At 54.1% G+C, this 17,284-nt stretch overlaps 1 protein-coding gene across 2 annotated transcripts; it reads right to left on the bottom strand.

The window, feature by feature from the left end:
* Positions 1-1,514: 1,514 nt before the first annotated feature.
* Positions 1,515-17,091, bottom strand: PES1 (pescadillo ribosomal biogenesis factor 1). Of its 2 annotated transcripts, none has more exons than XM_011961695.1 (15): positions 16,961-17,091; positions 14,049-14,128; positions 12,800-12,953; positions 12,071-12,180; positions 9,209-9,380; positions 9,027-9,116; positions 6,195-6,311; positions 6,002-6,076; positions 5,681-5,770; positions 5,239-5,369; positions 4,721-4,846; positions 4,418-4,602; positions 3,810-3,970; positions 3,511-3,672; positions 1,515-2,022 (listed from the first exon to the last, which is right to left on the bottom strand). In XM_011961695.1, exons 1-15 carry the CDS (start codon positions 16,982-16,984, stop codon positions 1,939-1,941), a joined length of 1,761 nt encoding a protein of 586 aa, XP_011817085.1. In that variant the 5' UTR covers positions 16,985-17,091; the 3' UTR covers positions 1,515-1,938. The 2 variants fall into 2 exon arrangements, with proteins under 2 accessions (XP_011817085.1, XP_011817086.1); XM_011961696.1 differs by having other exon boundaries at positions 5,239-5,354.
* Between the last annotated feature and the right edge of the window lie 193 nt (positions 17,092-17,284).

Here is a 17,284-nt window from a genome sequence, read left to right as displayed (position 1 = left end):
CTGGGGCCAACACATTTTTGGCCCTCATGGGAGTGGGGGGTGCTCAAGCAAGAGACTGAGCTCCAACTGGTCCTGCCACCTGGAGGTCTCAGCTGTCACTCTCTAGGGTGCCAATGAGGGCTGAGCAGGGCAATCAGGAGGCAGGTATCCCATCCAGGCCCTGTCTCATTTTCCAAGCCTGGCCTTTCCTTCTTCACCCGAGAGGAGCAAGATCATGATGAGGACCAATGCCTGCCTGCCTGGAATCCTCAGCCCAGCTGTGGGCAGTAAGGAACCAGCTGGCCACCCAGTGGGGCCTGGGACGCGTCAGAGCCCCACTGCCCCCGCCATTACTGGGAGATTCTGGAATGGAGAAAATTCCACATCAGCATGACTGCCAGGAATTTTTTCGTATCTGATGGGCCTGCGCTCCAGCTGTGTGACCCTGGATGCACAGGCCCCCAGACAGGCCTGAGTTGTCCCGCGGGGCTGCAGGCTTTGGCTCCAGAAGTCCTGACCTTCTGTTCCTGCCTCTGGAGGCAACCCCACTCCCTCCCATCGCCATGTGCATGACAGACTGGGAATGGCACACAGCCCTCTCCTCCCACCCACAGCCAGTCCCAGCTGAGAAGGGGAGCCCTAGGTTTTCTGCTCCCCAGGCCGAGCCTGCCCAAGCTCTTGCTTTCCCCCTTCACAGGCTGGACCTACATCCACTGCCACAAAAACATTCTCTGCCCACACAGCCAGCAAACAGTGAGAGGCAGAGGGCAAGGCCCTCAGGTGCCTAGATTCAGGGAAAGTAGAGCCATTCCAAACCCACTCTTCCTCAGCCTGGTCCCAGTCCTCGACAGCACTCACCCCTGGGAGGTGAGTCCTGGGAGGGGCTCAGAGTGAGCACCGAGAGCCCCAGGTTATGGTCCTGGCTCTGCCATGATGCACTGGCGGTTCCAGGCAAGGGCATATCCTAATGGGTGTCAGCAGGGACACTGCCAAGGTCAGTTGGGAAGCTGTCAGGCAGGCCTCACAGACCGTAAGTGGAGCTGCCGTGGAATCCTACACTGGGAGGTACTCAGCGGTTCTGCCAACATGCCCACAAGGCAAGCTGAGGGCAGGACCTCACCGCAGGCCCACAGATCCTTCCGGATCTGGCTTTTACCTTCTGGGCCGACTCCAGCAGGAAGTGATGTAAATCAGTTGGTGTTTACCAAGTACTTACTACACACCTGACATTACTGAGTCTGTAAGGTCTGAGCCTATAAAGTTATCACAGAACCCTCAACACATCCCTTTCAAAGAACAGAATTTCTACCGGTAACTGACACATGAGGAAGCAAGTGCAGAGGGAAAGTGCCTGGGTTAGAATGTGAACCAAGGCCAGACAGGCTGTGAAGCCCAGACCCAGAACCTCTGTGCCTACCTTCTGGCATCCCTGGACCTGGTCCAGAGAGCTCTAAGAGGTGCCCAGGGCTGGCCCAGCCTGCAGCAGAGTGCTAGGTGGGCCTCCTCCAACCCTAGGAAGGCTCGTGGACACGGAATGCAATTGGCGCAAAAGTCCAGTCATTTAATAAAAATGCCCCCCCACCCTCACCCCATCACAGCACCCTGAGAATCACGGGTCCAACTGTGTGGGAGGGGGCTGTGGAAAGCCAGGATGAGTGGGGGCAGTAGGCAGGGGGCTGGGTAGGTCCCTGCAACTCATGTCACTGGCTCCTGGAAGCAAAGAATCAGGCTGGGCACAGATGCCTCTTCTCTGCCTAGGCACCAGCAGGGCAGCTCCATCCAAGGGAGGCCAGGGCTGCCCACTAGCCCAGCCAGAGAACATGAGGAGTCAGGGCTGGCTGGAGAAAGGAGGAGGAGAAGAGAAGCGACTCTGGTCCATCACACTTAGGTCCTCTGGCCTGCCTCTGCCACATCCAGCTGCTAGGGGCTGGCCTCAGCCCTGTGAAGGGCCACAGGCACTCACTCCGGCCTTGCTTTCTTGGCCTTCTTCTCAGACCTCATCGCCTCATCGTGGGCTTTCCGCTTCTCCGCCAGCTTGTTGGCCTGTGAAGGGGAAGGCGAAGGTCAGGCTGAGATGTGTGGAGAGGGGAGGGTGTGGGGCACTGAACTCAAAGCTATATCCCTTAAAAGCAGAGCTTCCAGAAAAGGTCACAAATTCCCATAGGAAAAAGATCTACCTGACCCACTTCACGGTGAGAAAACATGCCCTAGCCTTGCTTTAACGACATTATTTCACGTGCCCACAAATCTCGAGATAAGAGAATCCTAAACTCCCAGAGCTGGAAGAAGCCTTGGCAATTGTCCCATTTCCCTACTCCACCTGGAAAGCAGACACCACTGGCACCTTCACCAGGAGCTGGTAGAAAGGGGTACAACAGAAAGAACCTTCTTTCTTGGGTCACCTGACAACATATTTTTAATTTTTTTTAAAGAGACAGGGTCTTTCTCTGTTGCGCAGCCTGGAGTGCAGTGGCATGATTATAGCTCACTGCAGCCTCAAACTACTAGGCTCAAACAATCCTCCCACTTCAGCCTCCAGAGTAGCTGGGACTGACTACTGGTGTGCACCACCACGCGTAGCCTCTTTTTTTTTGGTAGAGACAGGGTCTCAATATGTTGCCAAGGCTGGTCTTGAACTCCTGGCCTGAAGTGATCCTTCTGTCTTGGTATCCCAGAGTGCTGGGATTACAGGCGTGAGCCACTACGCCGAGCCCCATTTGACAATAACAATTTCAAAACTGCAATAATTATGCTTCTAAGAATTTAGCCTGCAGAATCATTCAGAGGAGGGCAGACACATGCTCAGGGATGTTTTCTGAGAATGACTGAAACTGGAGAACAATTTAATCCCACCACAGGGGACAGGCCAGGTATTGGATGAGAAGTCCATATTACGGTTAAATGAAAATTACACCTCAGGCTGGGTACAGTGGCTCATGCCTCTAATCCCAATGCTCCACTGCACTCTAGCCTGGGTGACGAGGAAGACTCTGTCTCAAAAAACAAATTATACCTCAAAACAATCTATAGCATGACCTCCCAAAGACAGGTCATTATGGGCACAAGAGAAACCTGGGGGCTGTTACTACAGGCTGCTCTACTCCAAGGGCAGGGCTGTAAGCCACTTCTGCATCACTCATTGCAGGGTTCTGGGGTGCATGAGTTTGTATTTTTAATTAGCATATGGCTTTATGAACAAGAAAATACAAAACAGAAGTTTAACAAAAGCCCCCCACAGTCCCCGAGAGCACCAGGAAGGCTCTGTTCACAGACCCCAGCAGACTCAGGAAGCTGGATGCAGGGTGGGACAGAAGCCCTAAGGAAAGCCTGGGCCGGAGCTGGCAGTACCAAGATGCCTACACTGGCCTGGGTCGGGGGCCCCAAAGGCTAGGCTGGGCCAGGCAGGCAACCTCAGGAAAAGGCTAGGAGAGCCTCAGTCTGCCTAGAGGAGGGCCCCAGGCCACATACGTTCACCTGCGCAGTTGGGTCTGGTAGCCACACCTGGGTCTCAACTGGGTGGCAGGAACTCACCTCTCGGATTTTTCGCCTCTTGCCAAACATGATCTTCTGGTACAGGTACTTCTCTCGCTTCTTCATCATCATAATGGCCAGGCGCTTGGCCTCACTCTCCTCCTCCTGGGCCAGCCGCTGCTTATCCTCCAGTTTCAAGGTGCCTGCCATCACCCTGGGCTTCTAGGGACACAAGGAGGGTGCTTGTGGGGGCAGGTTCCCCTGACCTCCACAGTCTCTGGCTCCTGCCCTTCTAGGCCACAGCAGGCACCAAGCAGGGCTGCTTCCCAGGCTGAACTCCGCAGTGCAGCTCCCCCTACCTTCCCCTCCAGTCTCTGCTCCTCCAGGGCTGCCAGCCGGGCCTCTTCCTCCTTTTCTGAACCAGTCTCTGCATCTTCCTTCTCCTCTTTTCCCTCTTCATCACCATCACCTTCGTTGTCGTCGTCCTCTTCCTCCTCCTCTTCTGACTCATTCAGGTTTCCTAGAGACAGCCAATGACCTCTGAATGCTGTGGGAACCTGCTGTCTCTTTGGCAGGATAACAACAGGCCCAGGCCCCATCCTCTCTGACCCTGCTGTCTTTAGCCATGGGCAGTTCAGGGATGTCCCAATTGTGGCCCTCTCTGGCACCTCCCCACAGCCCAGCTGCCATCAGAGGAAATTCCAAGGCCCCTACTCCTGAGCTCTGTTGCCTCCAATGTAAACTCTGATGACAATGCAGCATGTTCTTCTGCTCAGTTATCCTGAACGTCAAATAACACCTGACCCCAGGAGGCAGATGTCCCTTCTCCTAAGCCTTACTCCACAGGTGGCTTCAAAGGGCTTTCTGCTCCTACTGCCTATTCCCTGGAGCTTTCCACCTTGGCAGCCAAGGGAAACAGCCAGTGTGGGCCCAGGGGCCAAGGCCAGCCCAGTCCCATCCTGCTCACCTGGGTCCTCTCCCCGCTGCAGAGCCAGCAGCTTCAGTTTCTCAGGTGGGACGTAATCTCCTTCCCTCTCAGTCACAAAGGGTGAAAGGTGTGGGGGCAGCTGCACCCCAGGGAAGTACTCTGCCACGGGGAGGAGGAGCCTGGCGTTCACCGAGTCAAACACCCACTGGGGCTGCACGTAGCACCTGGTGCAGAGTGGCAGACAAAAACGAAGTTGCAGAGTGCAACTCAGGGTCCTGCTACATCGCAGGGCCTTTGAGATGGGACACGCAGAAATCCAGATAAGGACCCTTGGGGGCCTACCTGCCAATGACTGAGGTCTGCTGCCCAGGCCGGTCGACAATCTGGTGGGTGATGCGGGAGTCTGTGACGTCATAGGTGGCCCCGATGCACAAAGACTTGTCCCAGGACACTTCCCCCCCAAAACTCCTACAGGGACAGGGAGAGCCCACACGGGTACACAGACATGAGCTGCCTGTCCTGGGACTCAGTTCCCTGGGATCTGCTGGCCACCCAGTCCAAAAACTCACCCTCTTAGGACACAGTTGCCCCCTCCTCACCCCAGGATCCTCCAATCCTGGCTCAGCAGAGATCTGCCCACTGCTCATCCTTCTGTGCTAAGCTGGTAATAAAATGATGGTAGTCCCGCCCTCTGCTGAGTGCTTCCTATGTGCTCAGTGCAGTGCCGAGCACTTTCCACACACTCTTTCATAAGAAGTAGAAACTGACACCATCCCAATGTTACTGATGGACACCAGGGCAGGACCCAGACCAGAGCATGGCTGAACCAGTGCTGTCAGAGGGCGCTTGAGCCTCCCTACCTGATGATGAAGGCCAGGGCCTCACGGGGCACCTCTCGGTTCAGGAAGAACTTCAGGCCTTCAAAAAGCTTCTTGTGCTTTTCCTGTGCCTCCAGCTCCTTCCTGCGGTCTTCCTCCTGCGCTGACATCTCCTGTTGAAAAAGAGGCCCGGCTTCGCACCACCAGGGCTGCCCACCTCCACTGGAGGGCCAAGGCTGGAGATAACGCCCACTCCAGCCTCCTTCTAGATCCTGGATCCTGCCTTCAAAGGAAACTCCAAGGCCCCACTCCTGAACTCTGTTGCCTCCTATGTAAACTATGATGACACCACAGCCCGTTCTTCTGCTCAGTTGCTTTGACTGTCAAATAACACCTAATTTATAGGATGCAAATGTCCCTAAGCTGGGAACCCCCCCACACGACCCCTCCCACTCCTCCTGCCAGAAGGCAGTGCAGTGCTCACCCCATCGGTGGGGAACTCATCCACCTCGGCCTCCTCCTCTGTGGCAGGCACCACCACACGAGCCAGGCTAGCACTGAGGGCCGCCAGTTTCTACAGGAGAGAAAGGGGCTGCTTGCAGTGGGGGACTTAATGCGGGCATGGGGCCAGGGTGGGAGGGGCAGCAGTGACAGTCCTGGGCATTAGCAGGTTTGGGTTCCAAGGGCAGGCCGAGACCACCCACCTAGCCACAACCACCCCCACCCTGAACCAGACCCCCAGAGGTGTTGGGGACAGAGACTATGACCTTGGGAGATGCCAGGTGACGCTCCTGGAGCCTCTCACCTCCATAGAGCTCTCGGAGTCCAACGCGTAGGTGCCCTCACTGGCCTTTGCCTCTGCTTGGGCCTGCCCCTCGAGCTAGTAGGCAAGGGGAAGGTCAGGGGCAGAGGACAGCCACAGCCCCTTGCCTCTGTGTGGACAGAGAAGGGCTGTGGCCCCTGCACCGCCAGCAGAAGGCACTGGGCAGGGGTCCTACCTTCGGGGGGTAGCGCAGGTTGAGCAACTGGTAGAGGCGGAAGTTGACGAAGCCCAGCAGTGTGGTGTAGAACTCGGTGAAGGTGGCCATGACCCTGTAGTCCACGTCTGTCGGGTGCTGAGGAACACAAGAGGTGCATGAGCAGTGTGGGTGCAGGAATGGGGGCAAAGGAGGGACAGACAACCACAGAGTGGAGGGCATCTGACCTACCTGAGGACCCCAAGCTCCTCAAGAAGGCACTGACCTAGGGAAGGGGTGGCACGGATCTTCCCACCCAGGGGCGTTCTGGCCACAAGTGTTCCCAGCCACAAGTGAGGCTCTGGATAGGGGTCCCAAGAGTTAGAGCCATCCTGGAAGTCAGTGCCAGATCCCCATAAAAGAGTGAGAAAAAGGACCCTGGTCCCCACTGCTCCCAGGACTGGCTGGTCCTCCCCTCCCTGCGTCAGTTCTCCCACTTCCTTCAGGTCTAGCTCAGACTCAGAGACCACTTTCTGACCTGGCCGGAGCACCTGCCTTCTGCATCACCTAGCCCACAATCTTTGCTGCATGTCTGCTGCTGGGCTAGCGTGTGAGCACCAGAAGGGCGGTGGTCCCAGCGCTGTCCCTAGCCCAGAAGGGCTGGCAAAACCTTAGCTGACTAAGGTGCCTTAGGAAGGCCAGGCTCAGCGGGGGCAGGGGATGCATGGGGCTCAGGCCGCCCACAGAGTCCCACCTCTGAACCTCGGGATGGACACTCAGAATTGAGTGACCCCTCCTTGGGCCCAAGCCAGGTTCAGAGCCATGACCCGAGGGGCCGGGTGGGCTGGCAGCTGACCTGCCTCAGCCCCCAGGCAGCTCTTGGGAAATGGCCAGCAGACAAACTACTTACTGCTCAGGGCAAAGGCAAAGAGCTGTCATCCCAGCAGCAGGGGACACAGAAGGCTCATCTTCGCCCTGGAGCAGTTAATAGGGCAAAACAGGGCAAAGAACTGAGGCCCAGACAGAAGCACCGCAACTCTTGAGTGGTTCTGCCCCCTAAAACCATGGAGGCCAAGCCAGCCCAGCTGGCTCCCGGGACGCGGCAGGATGTTCCGAGCAACATGAAAATCAGTAGTGATCACCATGGGTGCTGGGTGTGCCCATGACTCTCAGCTGTTCTGCTATTCTGCTGCCAGACAGTGACCTGTGCTGTGAGAGCACACAGGCCCAAGGGAAGTCCTGCCTGTCCCCCAACTCACACCTCCATCCTTCCATGAGAATCTGTAAGGGCCCCTGACAGGCACATCTGGGGACCAACCACATTTCCCACAGCCCAGCACTGAGCAGGGAGACCCCGCCCCTACAACCAGCCTGACTTCCAGAGCTATGAACAAAACCCTGGCTGCTCACAGGAGGGGCACAACTGGGCTCCGCTGCGACCTAGTGCCAGTCCTCCCCATCCGCTGAGAGGAAGCAACGGCCGTGAACTGGCTGGGGAGGAAAGGGGAATGGGTGGCTGGCTCCCTTCCCCCAGGGCCAGCTGTGTGGAGGCCAGCCCGCCCCAGGGCCCTATTCACCAGCAGGGAAGACACACAAAGAGCAGTCTGAGCAGCATGGGGGCAGGATGTCAGAGAGAAGGAAGGCCCAAGAGGAAGGCAGGAAGGAAGGAGGAGGAGAGAGGGCTGCGGAGGGGAAGAAGGAAGGGCCACCCACGCGTGCCCCACGGGGGGTGGGAACAGGGACTGCTGAGGGCCAAGCCCGCCTCTCACCGGCATACAGGCCACAGCTTCACCACCAGGCAGCCAGTCAGGGTAGGTTCCAGCCCTTGCAACCCCACCCACAAGGGATCGTAAGGAACAGTCCAGAGCGCCTAGAGCCCCAGCTCCCCCTGGAGCCCCTGATAATCTGGACAGCAGAGCCACTGTGCTAACTGGACCGGCAGCGGCTGCTCTCCACTGAAGGCACCAGTTCCCACTCAATATCAAGCAAGGCGGGCTAAATGCAGGCCACCAGCACAGGGAGGCAGAAGAGCTCGGCCCCACCACCTGGGGGGCACTAGAAGCTAATGATGCCTCCACGAGGGGGCAAAACCAGGGTTTCTCTCAGTGTATCCCTGGCAACAATTCCCAGGATTTCAAACAGAAGAAAAAGGCTGGGCTCTGCGGCTCACGCCTATAATCCTAGCACTTTGGGAGGCTGGGATGGAAGGACTGCTTGAGCTCAGGAGTTCAAGACCAGTCTGAGCAATGTAGTGGGACCCTAACTCTTATTTTAAAAGAAAGAGAAAACAATATGTATAGGAAACAGTGCCACATGCTAAGTGCTTCTCCTGTGCTCACCGTTCCCCTTCTCTCCCAGTCCTCGAGTCCTGTGGGGCAGACAGGCGGGAAGGGGGAAGCAGAGGAGGGAGGCAAGGCCACTTGGCCAAGGTCTGGCAGCTATCGGCAGCAAAGCAGGGACAAGGACCCCAGTAGGTTTGAGGGCAGGGCTCTGCCACTGTCCCCATGTGGTGCTGGACGTGCAGGCTGGGTATGACCCTGGTAGCTGTTCTCGCTGTTCACTCGGCCCTTAAAAGGCCAAGCACCAGTCACTGTTAAGGGCACAGACACTGTTAACTGCGGCACAGAGAGGTGAAAGGAACACGTCCAAGGGCACGCAGCTGCCAGGTGTTGCCACGGGGCTAGCTTAGGCTCCCGCTCTTAATGAGGATGTTGTGTGGCATTCCCCATCTTGTTCTGCCCCGCCTCACCCATCGTCAACAGTTGGGAACCCAGCACTTGCTAGACTCCATGAACAGCAAAATCCCCCTTCCTCCACACCCGTATCTCTCTAGGAGGCAGCACAAGCCCCTCCCCTCCCGACAGGCACACTCACGTCATGGGAGAAGGCATAAGGAGTGATCCACACGATGGGCTGCCCCAGCACCTCGGCCTGGTAGTAAATGCCTTTGATGGACAGGAAGACCTGGGGGAGAGGAGACAGCCGAGTGAAGACCATGGGGGGCAGGAGAGGGCGTGGGGTGGGGTGGGGTGCCTGCGGGACGGTCCCAGGCTCACCTTGCGCAGGGCACGGGCGGCAATAATGTAGTGCATGAACTCCACAGTGAGCCGGCGGCACAGTTGAATGGTCTGCACGTGGCACTTGCCAGTCCGTGGGAAGGTGGAAAAGAGGAAGCACATGGAGAGGGCATCATCCAGGTCCCGCAGGGCATCGATGAATGTGGGGTACCTGCACAGCCAGTGGGGCAGCACGTGGGGCCTGTTCAGCCTGGGTGCCAAGGGGGGCCCTGATCTCCTTACCCCACCCCAGATGCCCCATTCCTCAAGCCAGGCCTCATCACTGCCACCTCCTGACGTGGCAGGAGCAGCTTCCCCACAGCTGACCACAGTCCTTGGGAGGAACCACTTAACCAGGACGTGCCCACTAGGCTCTGAGGACCAGAGAAGTCCTGATGGGGGTCCTCAAGACACCCACTGCTCACCAAAGACCCAGCCTTGACCCATGTAAGTATTTTGTGGTGCATGAAGGTAGACGGAGTCAGGGCCTCCATGACCGTCTTTGAATGAAGGTGAACCTTTAGTGCACGGACACTCTAGAGAGGTCCAAGATGGAAAATGGGAAACCGAAGCTGCCCTAGTGGAGAAGGGAGTGGGGTGGGAGTTGCTTCCCCTAGGCAGCACTTATGTCTCGGCCTGGCCACAGGTCGCCAGTGTAGGTTCTATCTTCCATGCCTCTCACCGCTTGGATCTGTCTAGTTGGCAGAACCAATAAGACCCAGGGAATTGGGTCCAGGAAGAGCCAGAGCAGAATGTGTTCCGGGGAATCTTGTGGTAAATGACAAAGCCAACAAGGAGCAGCCACCCCGGGCACTGGGTGGCTGCCCTGTTGAGGGACAGAGGCATGGGTCACAAAGAAGACACGGAACCACAAGCAACGACACCTCGATTCCAGTCCTGGTCCGAGCTGTGACCCAGACTCTTCATTTACAACTGGGCTCTTGCAGCTCCCTAGAAACGCCTTGGGCCCGAGTGGACAGACAGAGCTTCAAGCTTCTCTCCCGCAGCCAGAGCAGCTGCCAGAGACGCTGGCATCCAAACTGCCTTCCAGGAAGCGACCTTTTTAAAAATCATTTTTGTTACTTTTTCTATTTTCTTTTTTCCAAGTGCCCAGTCTTCAAGGAGAAGCAGTTTCCTTTTGAAGTACGGGTTCTGGCTGGGGGTTGGGCGGGGCGGCGGGAGGGGTGCAGTTTAAAAAAAAAAAAAAAAAAAGAGAGAGAGAATGGGTTCTGCTATTTCAAGAAAGACTCCAAAATCCATGAGACCAGACACTGCCAAGGTCCTTCCAGCCCCAGATGGCATCACTCACTGCTACGAGTCAGAAGTCTGCCAGGTCTTCAAACCCATGCCAAGATGGAAGAAAGGCCTGCAGAGACCTCTGAGGAGGCAGCAGGATAGCTGTCTGGTTTCTTGGTGCAGAGGTGACAGCCTCAATCGGCCCCCTCTGGTGCCTTGTCGTTTCCTAACTCTCCACCTCACAGACAAAACCAAGAACCCAGGCTTTCTGTAGAAACAGCACCAGCATTTCCGGGCCAACTGCTTTTCTTTCTTAAGCTCTGGCTTTAGCTAAGGAGCTGGGGATGGTGTAGAATGAGATCACCACAACCACACCGTCACACTTGGTGTGTGTGTATGAATCCAGGCACTTGCTTTTCGTGTGTGGCTTTTTTTCGTTTATTTCACCGAACACTGTGTGTCACAGGCAGGACAGGAACTACCATCATCTCTTATGGAGATGGGGACCTACTCGGGTTAAGAAATATCCTCTGGCCACCCAGCGCATGTGCCACACAGTTGCGATGGGAACACCGGCTGTCTAGCTCCTAGGCCAGGGATCTTCCTGTGACAGCCCACAGCCAGGCTGGATGAAGCCAACCCGAGCCATCCTGGAGCTCAGTGTTCCTGGGCCATCAGCCCCCAAAGATGACAGACATTCATCAGCCCAGGGCTTCTGAACTTTACCACTACTGACACCCGGGGTCAGACTATACTATGTTGTAGGGGACTACTATACTATAGCGCATTTAGCAGCATCACTGGCCTCTCTCCACTTGACACCAATAGCACATCCATCCAAGTTGTGAGAACCAAGAGTCTCCAGACATTGCCAAAGGCCCACTGGAAAAGCAAGATCACCCCTGATTAAGAATTGCTGGTTTAGGCTGGATGTGGTGACTCACACCTGTAATCCCAGCATTTTGAGAGGCCGAGGTGGGTAGATCACGTAAGGTCAGCCTGGCCAACATGGTGAAACCCAGTCTCTACTAAAAACACAAAAATAAGCCAGGCGTGGTGGTGATGCCTGTAAGCCCAGCTACTCAGGAGGCTGAGGCAGGAGAATTGTTTGAACCTGGGAGGTGGAGGTTGCAGTGAGCCGAGATGCCCCCGCTGCACTCCAGGCTGGGCAACAGAGCAAGACTTTCTCAAAAAACACACGAAACAAAAGTTGCTGATTTAGCCAATGAATGAGGGGGACGTCTGAGAAGGCTGGGCAAGGAACAGTTCAGACCAGAAGTGTCTAGCCGTGCTTCCCAGGTCTCACCAGGTACCCGCCGTGCAGCCACGGAGCGCTGGGGCTCTTCCACCACAGGGCCTTTGCACTTGCCACGGCCTCTGCTTGGACTGTGCTTCCGCTGGCTGGCTCAGACGTCTCCCCTCAGAGCCCCGTCTGACAGCCTTGTAACTACAGACCTACTAATCATTCTAGGAATTTGCTAGCTTGGTTTTTGGTCTGTGTCCTTCAAAGAGATGCAAGCTCTTCGAGCTGGGTCTTAGTCTTGTTCCCTACTGAATCCCTAGTGCTAGGGCAGAGACCGGCAGTAAATGAAGAAACTGCAGTGTCCTGAGGACAGCCTGGCTCACCGTTCCTTGATGATGTGGTCAAGTTTGTAGTTGGGCTTATTGTCCTTTAGACGCTCTACAGTGTTCCACTCGCTCTTCCCATAGGCCTTCCGGAGCTTCCGGACAAATACCTGAAAGAAAGGAAAAGACCACTGATGCTGAGGCTCAGGACTCCTGGACAACTTCTATGGAAGATGGAAACACGGGGCAGAAGGACTCTCATGCCCCTTGAAGCTGGCCATGGCTGTGCGCCTGTGTCACCGACCCCTCTGCCCAGGATGTGCAAAAGAGCCAACTCCAAGGAGCACCAAGCCTGGTGTGTCAACCAGCAGAGCTAGACCAGGCACCCTTTTTGACAACGCACAGATGTCCCAACTCCACATGTTTACACGAGAGGTTGGCAGAGGAAAGCAGCTCCATTTTTCAACTGACAACACAAACCAAGTGACCTGCCTCTGACAGGATGAGAAAGGCTGGCCTCTGTTCCCAACACCAGACTGTATCGCCATGAAACAAGCTGTGGATCTGTGTGTGGCACTGAGCCACCCAGAAAAATGCAACGGAAGCCTGTTTTGGGGCCAGGTCCTAAAACTAAACGACCTCTTCCCTCCAAGTACTTCTGTTGAGGCTCACGCTGCCCTCTGTATACGCTTACCCAGAGAGGGTAGGCAATCTGCCCAAGGTCACAGTTAGTTAGTGGGCGACAGAGCTGCAATGAGAACCTGACAGACCCTAGAGCCCAGACCTCACCTTGTATTCCCGGAACTTGTTGACGATGGGTTCATGGAGGAGAAACCTGATGTCTTTGATAAGGTAAAACGTTCGGGCTGCTGTAGAACCCTTGTTAACCTTCTTCTTGTGTTTGGGTTCATGGGGATAAATGCCCTTCAGTATGCACAGTCGCCTAGAAGGCAGAGGCCATTTGTTATGTCAGTTATGTGGGTAAAGGTGGGGAGCACTGGCCGCAGCTGGGCCTGGAAAACAACGGTAAACAGGGAACATGGGGTCCCTGCCCTTAGAGAGCTCACATCCTAGTACACGAGTCTCACAATCACAGTCATCAAACAAAAACGCAGACTTGGGAGTCTCTAGGGGAGTTAAGAAAGGCCTTGCTGAGGTATCAGCATTTCAGCCACAAAAAGGAGAGAAGCATCCTAACAAGGAGAGAAGCATCCTAACAAGGAGAGAAGCATCCTAACAAGGAGAGAAGCATCCTAACAAGGAGAGAAGCTCCTAAAAAGAGGGACAAAGTCCAGAAGGCTGGAAAGAGCTGGTGTGTTTGAAGGAATAAAAATAAAAGTGGACCAGGTGGCCAGACGTGATGGCTCACATCTGTAATCCCAGCATTTTGGAAGGCTGAGGCAGGCAGATCACCTGAGGTCATGAATTGGAGACCAGCCTGGCCAACATGATGAAACGCTGTCTCTACTAAAAAAAATACAAACAATAGCCAGGCATGGTCGCCGGCACCTGTAATCCTAGCTACTAGGGAGGCTGAGGCAGGAGAATCGCTTGAACCCGGGGGCAGAGGTTGCAGTGAGCTGAGATCATGCCAATGCACTCCAGCCTGGCCAACAGAGTGACTCTGTCTCTGGAAGAAAAAAAAAAAAAAACAAAAACATGGGCCAGGTGAGCCACAGAGGCCAGGGCCCACAGGCCATAGTGAAGCCTGATTTTGACTCTATGAGGAAGGAGAACCCCTAGATGCAGGATCAGGGGTCTCTTCTGCCAGACGGGAGGGGATGGATGGCAGGGACCCAGCCCAGCCCAGCTAGCCCATCCTGATGATCCAGTTCAGTTCTCCTCCATTTTCCCTTGGACCATACCTGGCAAACACAACTCACTACAGAAAGGAAAGGTGAGAAAGAGAAGGAATACCAGAATTCCAGAACGGGTATGGCAACTCAGGTAAGACCGGGATACAGCTGAGTTTTCAATGTGCAATTCAATGCCCGGGCTTCCCACGGTCCCTCTATATTCCCCTTCTCTTCAAGCTCACCTAAAGTCAGCCAAGCTCAGCTGGAGCTTCTTCCGGGCTTTGTTCCGGGTAATGTAGTTGGTGGCCGAGCCTCGTTCATACTGGGAGAGGAAAAAAAAGCAATTCTCCGTTAGCAATGATTGTAGTGACCGACATCAAACTCTGGGCATGCCTAGTTCCACAGGCAACTATCACTCTGGATAAGTGGCTGAGATGAATCAAGGAGAGGAAACATTGCAGGGAAGGAGCTGACCTGCCTGGATGAGTTCTCCTGTACCGTCCTTGCCGCTGTCAGCACAGGGAACACATACACGATGCTGAGGGCTGCGAGGCTGCTATGGATAGGGTGCTGTGCCAAGTGCTTAGCACTAGCTCTAAATGTTGGCCATTACAATTAGTGATTTTCACACATTTCATTTAATTCCCATAACCCTGTGATGTAGGTGCCGTCAGAACCCCCATTTCACACAGGAGAAAACGGGCTTGTAAAATAACCTATACAACTCTTTTTTTTTTTTTTTCAGACGGAGTCTTGCTCCGTCGCCCAGGCTGGAGTGCAGTGGCCGGATCTCAGCTCACTGCAAGCTCCGCCTCCCGGGTTCATGCCACTCTCCCGCCTCAGCCTCCGAAGTAGCTGGGACTACAGGCGCCCGCTACCTCGCCCGGCTAGTTTTTTGTATTTTTAGTAGAGACGGGGTTTCACCGTGTTAGCCAGGATGGTCTCGATCTCCTGACCTCGTGATCCGCCCGCCTCGGCCTCCCAAAGTGCTGGGATTACAGGCTTGAGCCACCATGCCCGGCCAGCACACAGCTTTTTAAGAGTTGGGGCTGGGTTTCAAACTCAGGTCTGAGTCTAGTGCCTGAATGCCTAACAACTAAGCCAGTGTTCCTAATCTTTTTCCCTCCTTTTCTTCCTCATTATAATCTCTTCACCACTACCAGGAGACTTATCAGACACCCCCTTCCTCTCTCACCCATCACCCTTTCTTCCCCACGCCTCATAAAATGTTAATACCAGAGATATACTGCAGGTCTGTTTATGTAATGTGGTCCTTGGGGGGCCACAACCACTGTGTTAGCTAAGATACTGCCCCTCAACCAATTTTGTTCCCTTGAGGGTGGTATTACCCTGGCTGAAAAAGCATGCTCTAAGCCACACAGCTTCTCCCCTTCCTCATTCATTCATTCAACAGACAATAACATGTCCTCTATCATGGTCAAAGCACTAAGCTAGATGCTATGAAGGCAATAAAGACAAAAGCCTGGTCTCTACCTGCCCCTAAGAAGCATATTGTCTTGTGTAACCATCTGGATGCCTGTGGTGCTAAGATGCTGCCTCACACCCACATTTCTGTATCCCTCACACTTCTGCATCCCTCACACTTCTGCATCCCTAGATAGAGATAAGCAGTGCACTGTAACAAATACCTTGCAAGCTAACAAGCATGTCTTTTCCAAACAAGATCTTCCTCTGGGCTAAGACAGCAGGGGCCTCTTTGGCTAGGTTCAGCTCTAAAGAGACAAACCTGTTAGTCTCCCAGGGGTACATTTACTAATAACATCATAGTCAAGAAACATACCCTTCATTCATTCTTTCCTTTACACATGTGTTAATTGTCTATTGGGTATCAAGCCCATGCTAAGTCCTGGAGGTATAAAGATGAGTTTCAGACTGCCTTAAGAAGTTGAGTTTTCATTTACAGCATTTTCCATTGCCTTATGCCACACTTATCTCTGACACCATGCTTATCCTTATAAATGTTAAGGGAATAAATAGTTCTTAATGGGGTACTCCCTGGGTATGTGCTGGGAGGCGGACAATTCAGCAATGTTTGGAGACATTTTTGGTTGCTGGGTGCTACTGGCATCCAATAGGTGGAGGTTCAGGGATGTCGCCAAATATCCTACTACACACAAGACAATCCTTTCCACAACAAAGAATCATCTTTGTTGATTCTGGCTCTGAAACCCAGCTTTTAAAAACTGTAACGATTTTGTTACATATCTACATCTGCAACTCAAGGGCAGGTTTCCCATCTTGTATCTTTGCAGTTACGACGGGGCTAGCACTGGATACTCAATGTAGTGTGTTGGGTTAAAAATACTGGCAATAGAAACATCCACTCTGAAAGAAACACTTAAGCCAACTATATATTCCTCATTCCCATTCCCTTCCCAGTCTTTTCATGTCACTGAGCCGATTCTCCATACAGCCACAAGAACTCCCTGAAAAACTAATCGTGTTACTCCTTCGATTCCTACTGCACACAGAATAAAATTCAAGCTCTACACTATTCCTACTGCACTTAGAATAAAACCCAAGCTTACAGGCCATGCAGGATACAGTACTTGTCCTCCAATCTTATCAGATGCCATTCTTTTCTTGGTTTACATCCTGATGTCCTTCCAACTCCTTACACACAGCAAGCCTTTCCTGCCTACTGATCTTGGCATTTGGTTCCCCTTGTCAGGCTTGCTCGCTAAGCACTACCATACCCCACAACCCATCCAAGACGTTCTGATCTTTCCAATTTCAGTCGAAATGTTATGCCTCGAAGAGAACTTCCAAGACAACATTAACCAAATAATGTGACGGGCAGTAACGGTGAACTTTACGTAATGTTTATCACCCTTTCGATAAATAGTGGTCCCACGGCTCGGCCTGCTTTTGGAATGAAGCTACGCTTGGTAAGTTCAACTCTCTCTCACAGCCCTCTCCACAGAAAGAACTCTAGAGTTCGTTCTCGGATTTCACTAAACGAGTACTGCCATCCTTGCCCATCCTCGGACCCCTTCTCGCAGCTGACTACTGCCGCGTTGATCCCGTCTTTCCAGTCTCCCATGAGAGATCGAGCGCGGGAAAAGAGCCGACCCCATGCTCTGCCGCCCCCGGATCCCACCCCTCGGGAATTCCCACCGTCTCTCCCACTCACCTTCTTTTTCTCAAGGCCTCCCATCGCTCCACGTTGAGGAGCCGACTAGGGCAGCGCCTACAGACAGCTCCACTTCCTCCCGCACATGCCCTGCCAAGGACCCCGAGGACCCTCCCCACCCCCACGCTGTCGGTTTGCGCGGGCTGCCCAATGAGATGCCTGTAAAAGTCCAGGGAAAGATGGGGATTTCCTCCTCGAGATTTAAAACTATAGTCTGAAAAAAACCACTGAGACCACTCTTTCCAGATCTTTCCCGCTCACAATGGTTACAAACACTTTAAGTGTTAAAACAAACGTGGATATACAGGCATTCCTGTAATCACC

Source organism: Colobus angolensis, unplaced genomic scaffold, assembly GCF_000951035.1.
Source record: "Colobus angolensis palliatus isolate OR3802 unplaced genomic scaffold, Cang.pa_1.0 Scaffold565, whole genome shotgun sequence".
In the NCBI taxonomy this organism is placed as follows: Eukaryota; Metazoa; Chordata; class Mammalia; order Primates; family Cercopithecidae; genus Colobus; species Colobus angolensis.
Note: the sequence above shows the minus strand (reverse complement) of the source record. Positions and strands in the feature narration are given on the sequence as shown.

What these genes read in the sequence shown, in the direction of transcription:
- PES1 (XM_011961695.1), bottom strand. Translation starts at nt 16,984, where the DNA reads ATGGGAGGCCTTGAGAAAAAGAAG. An exon ending in CTGAGCTTGGCTGACTTTAG is followed by an intron (nt 12,954 to 14,048) that starts GTGAGCTTGAAG and finishes TCTGCCTTCTAG; the next exon opens with GCGACTGTGCATACTGAAGG. An exon ending in ACCTGCGCTACCCCCCGAAG is followed by an intron (nt 6,077 to 6,194) that starts GTAGGACCCCTG and finishes CTTGCCTACTAG; the next exon opens with CTCGAGGGGCAGGCCCAAGC.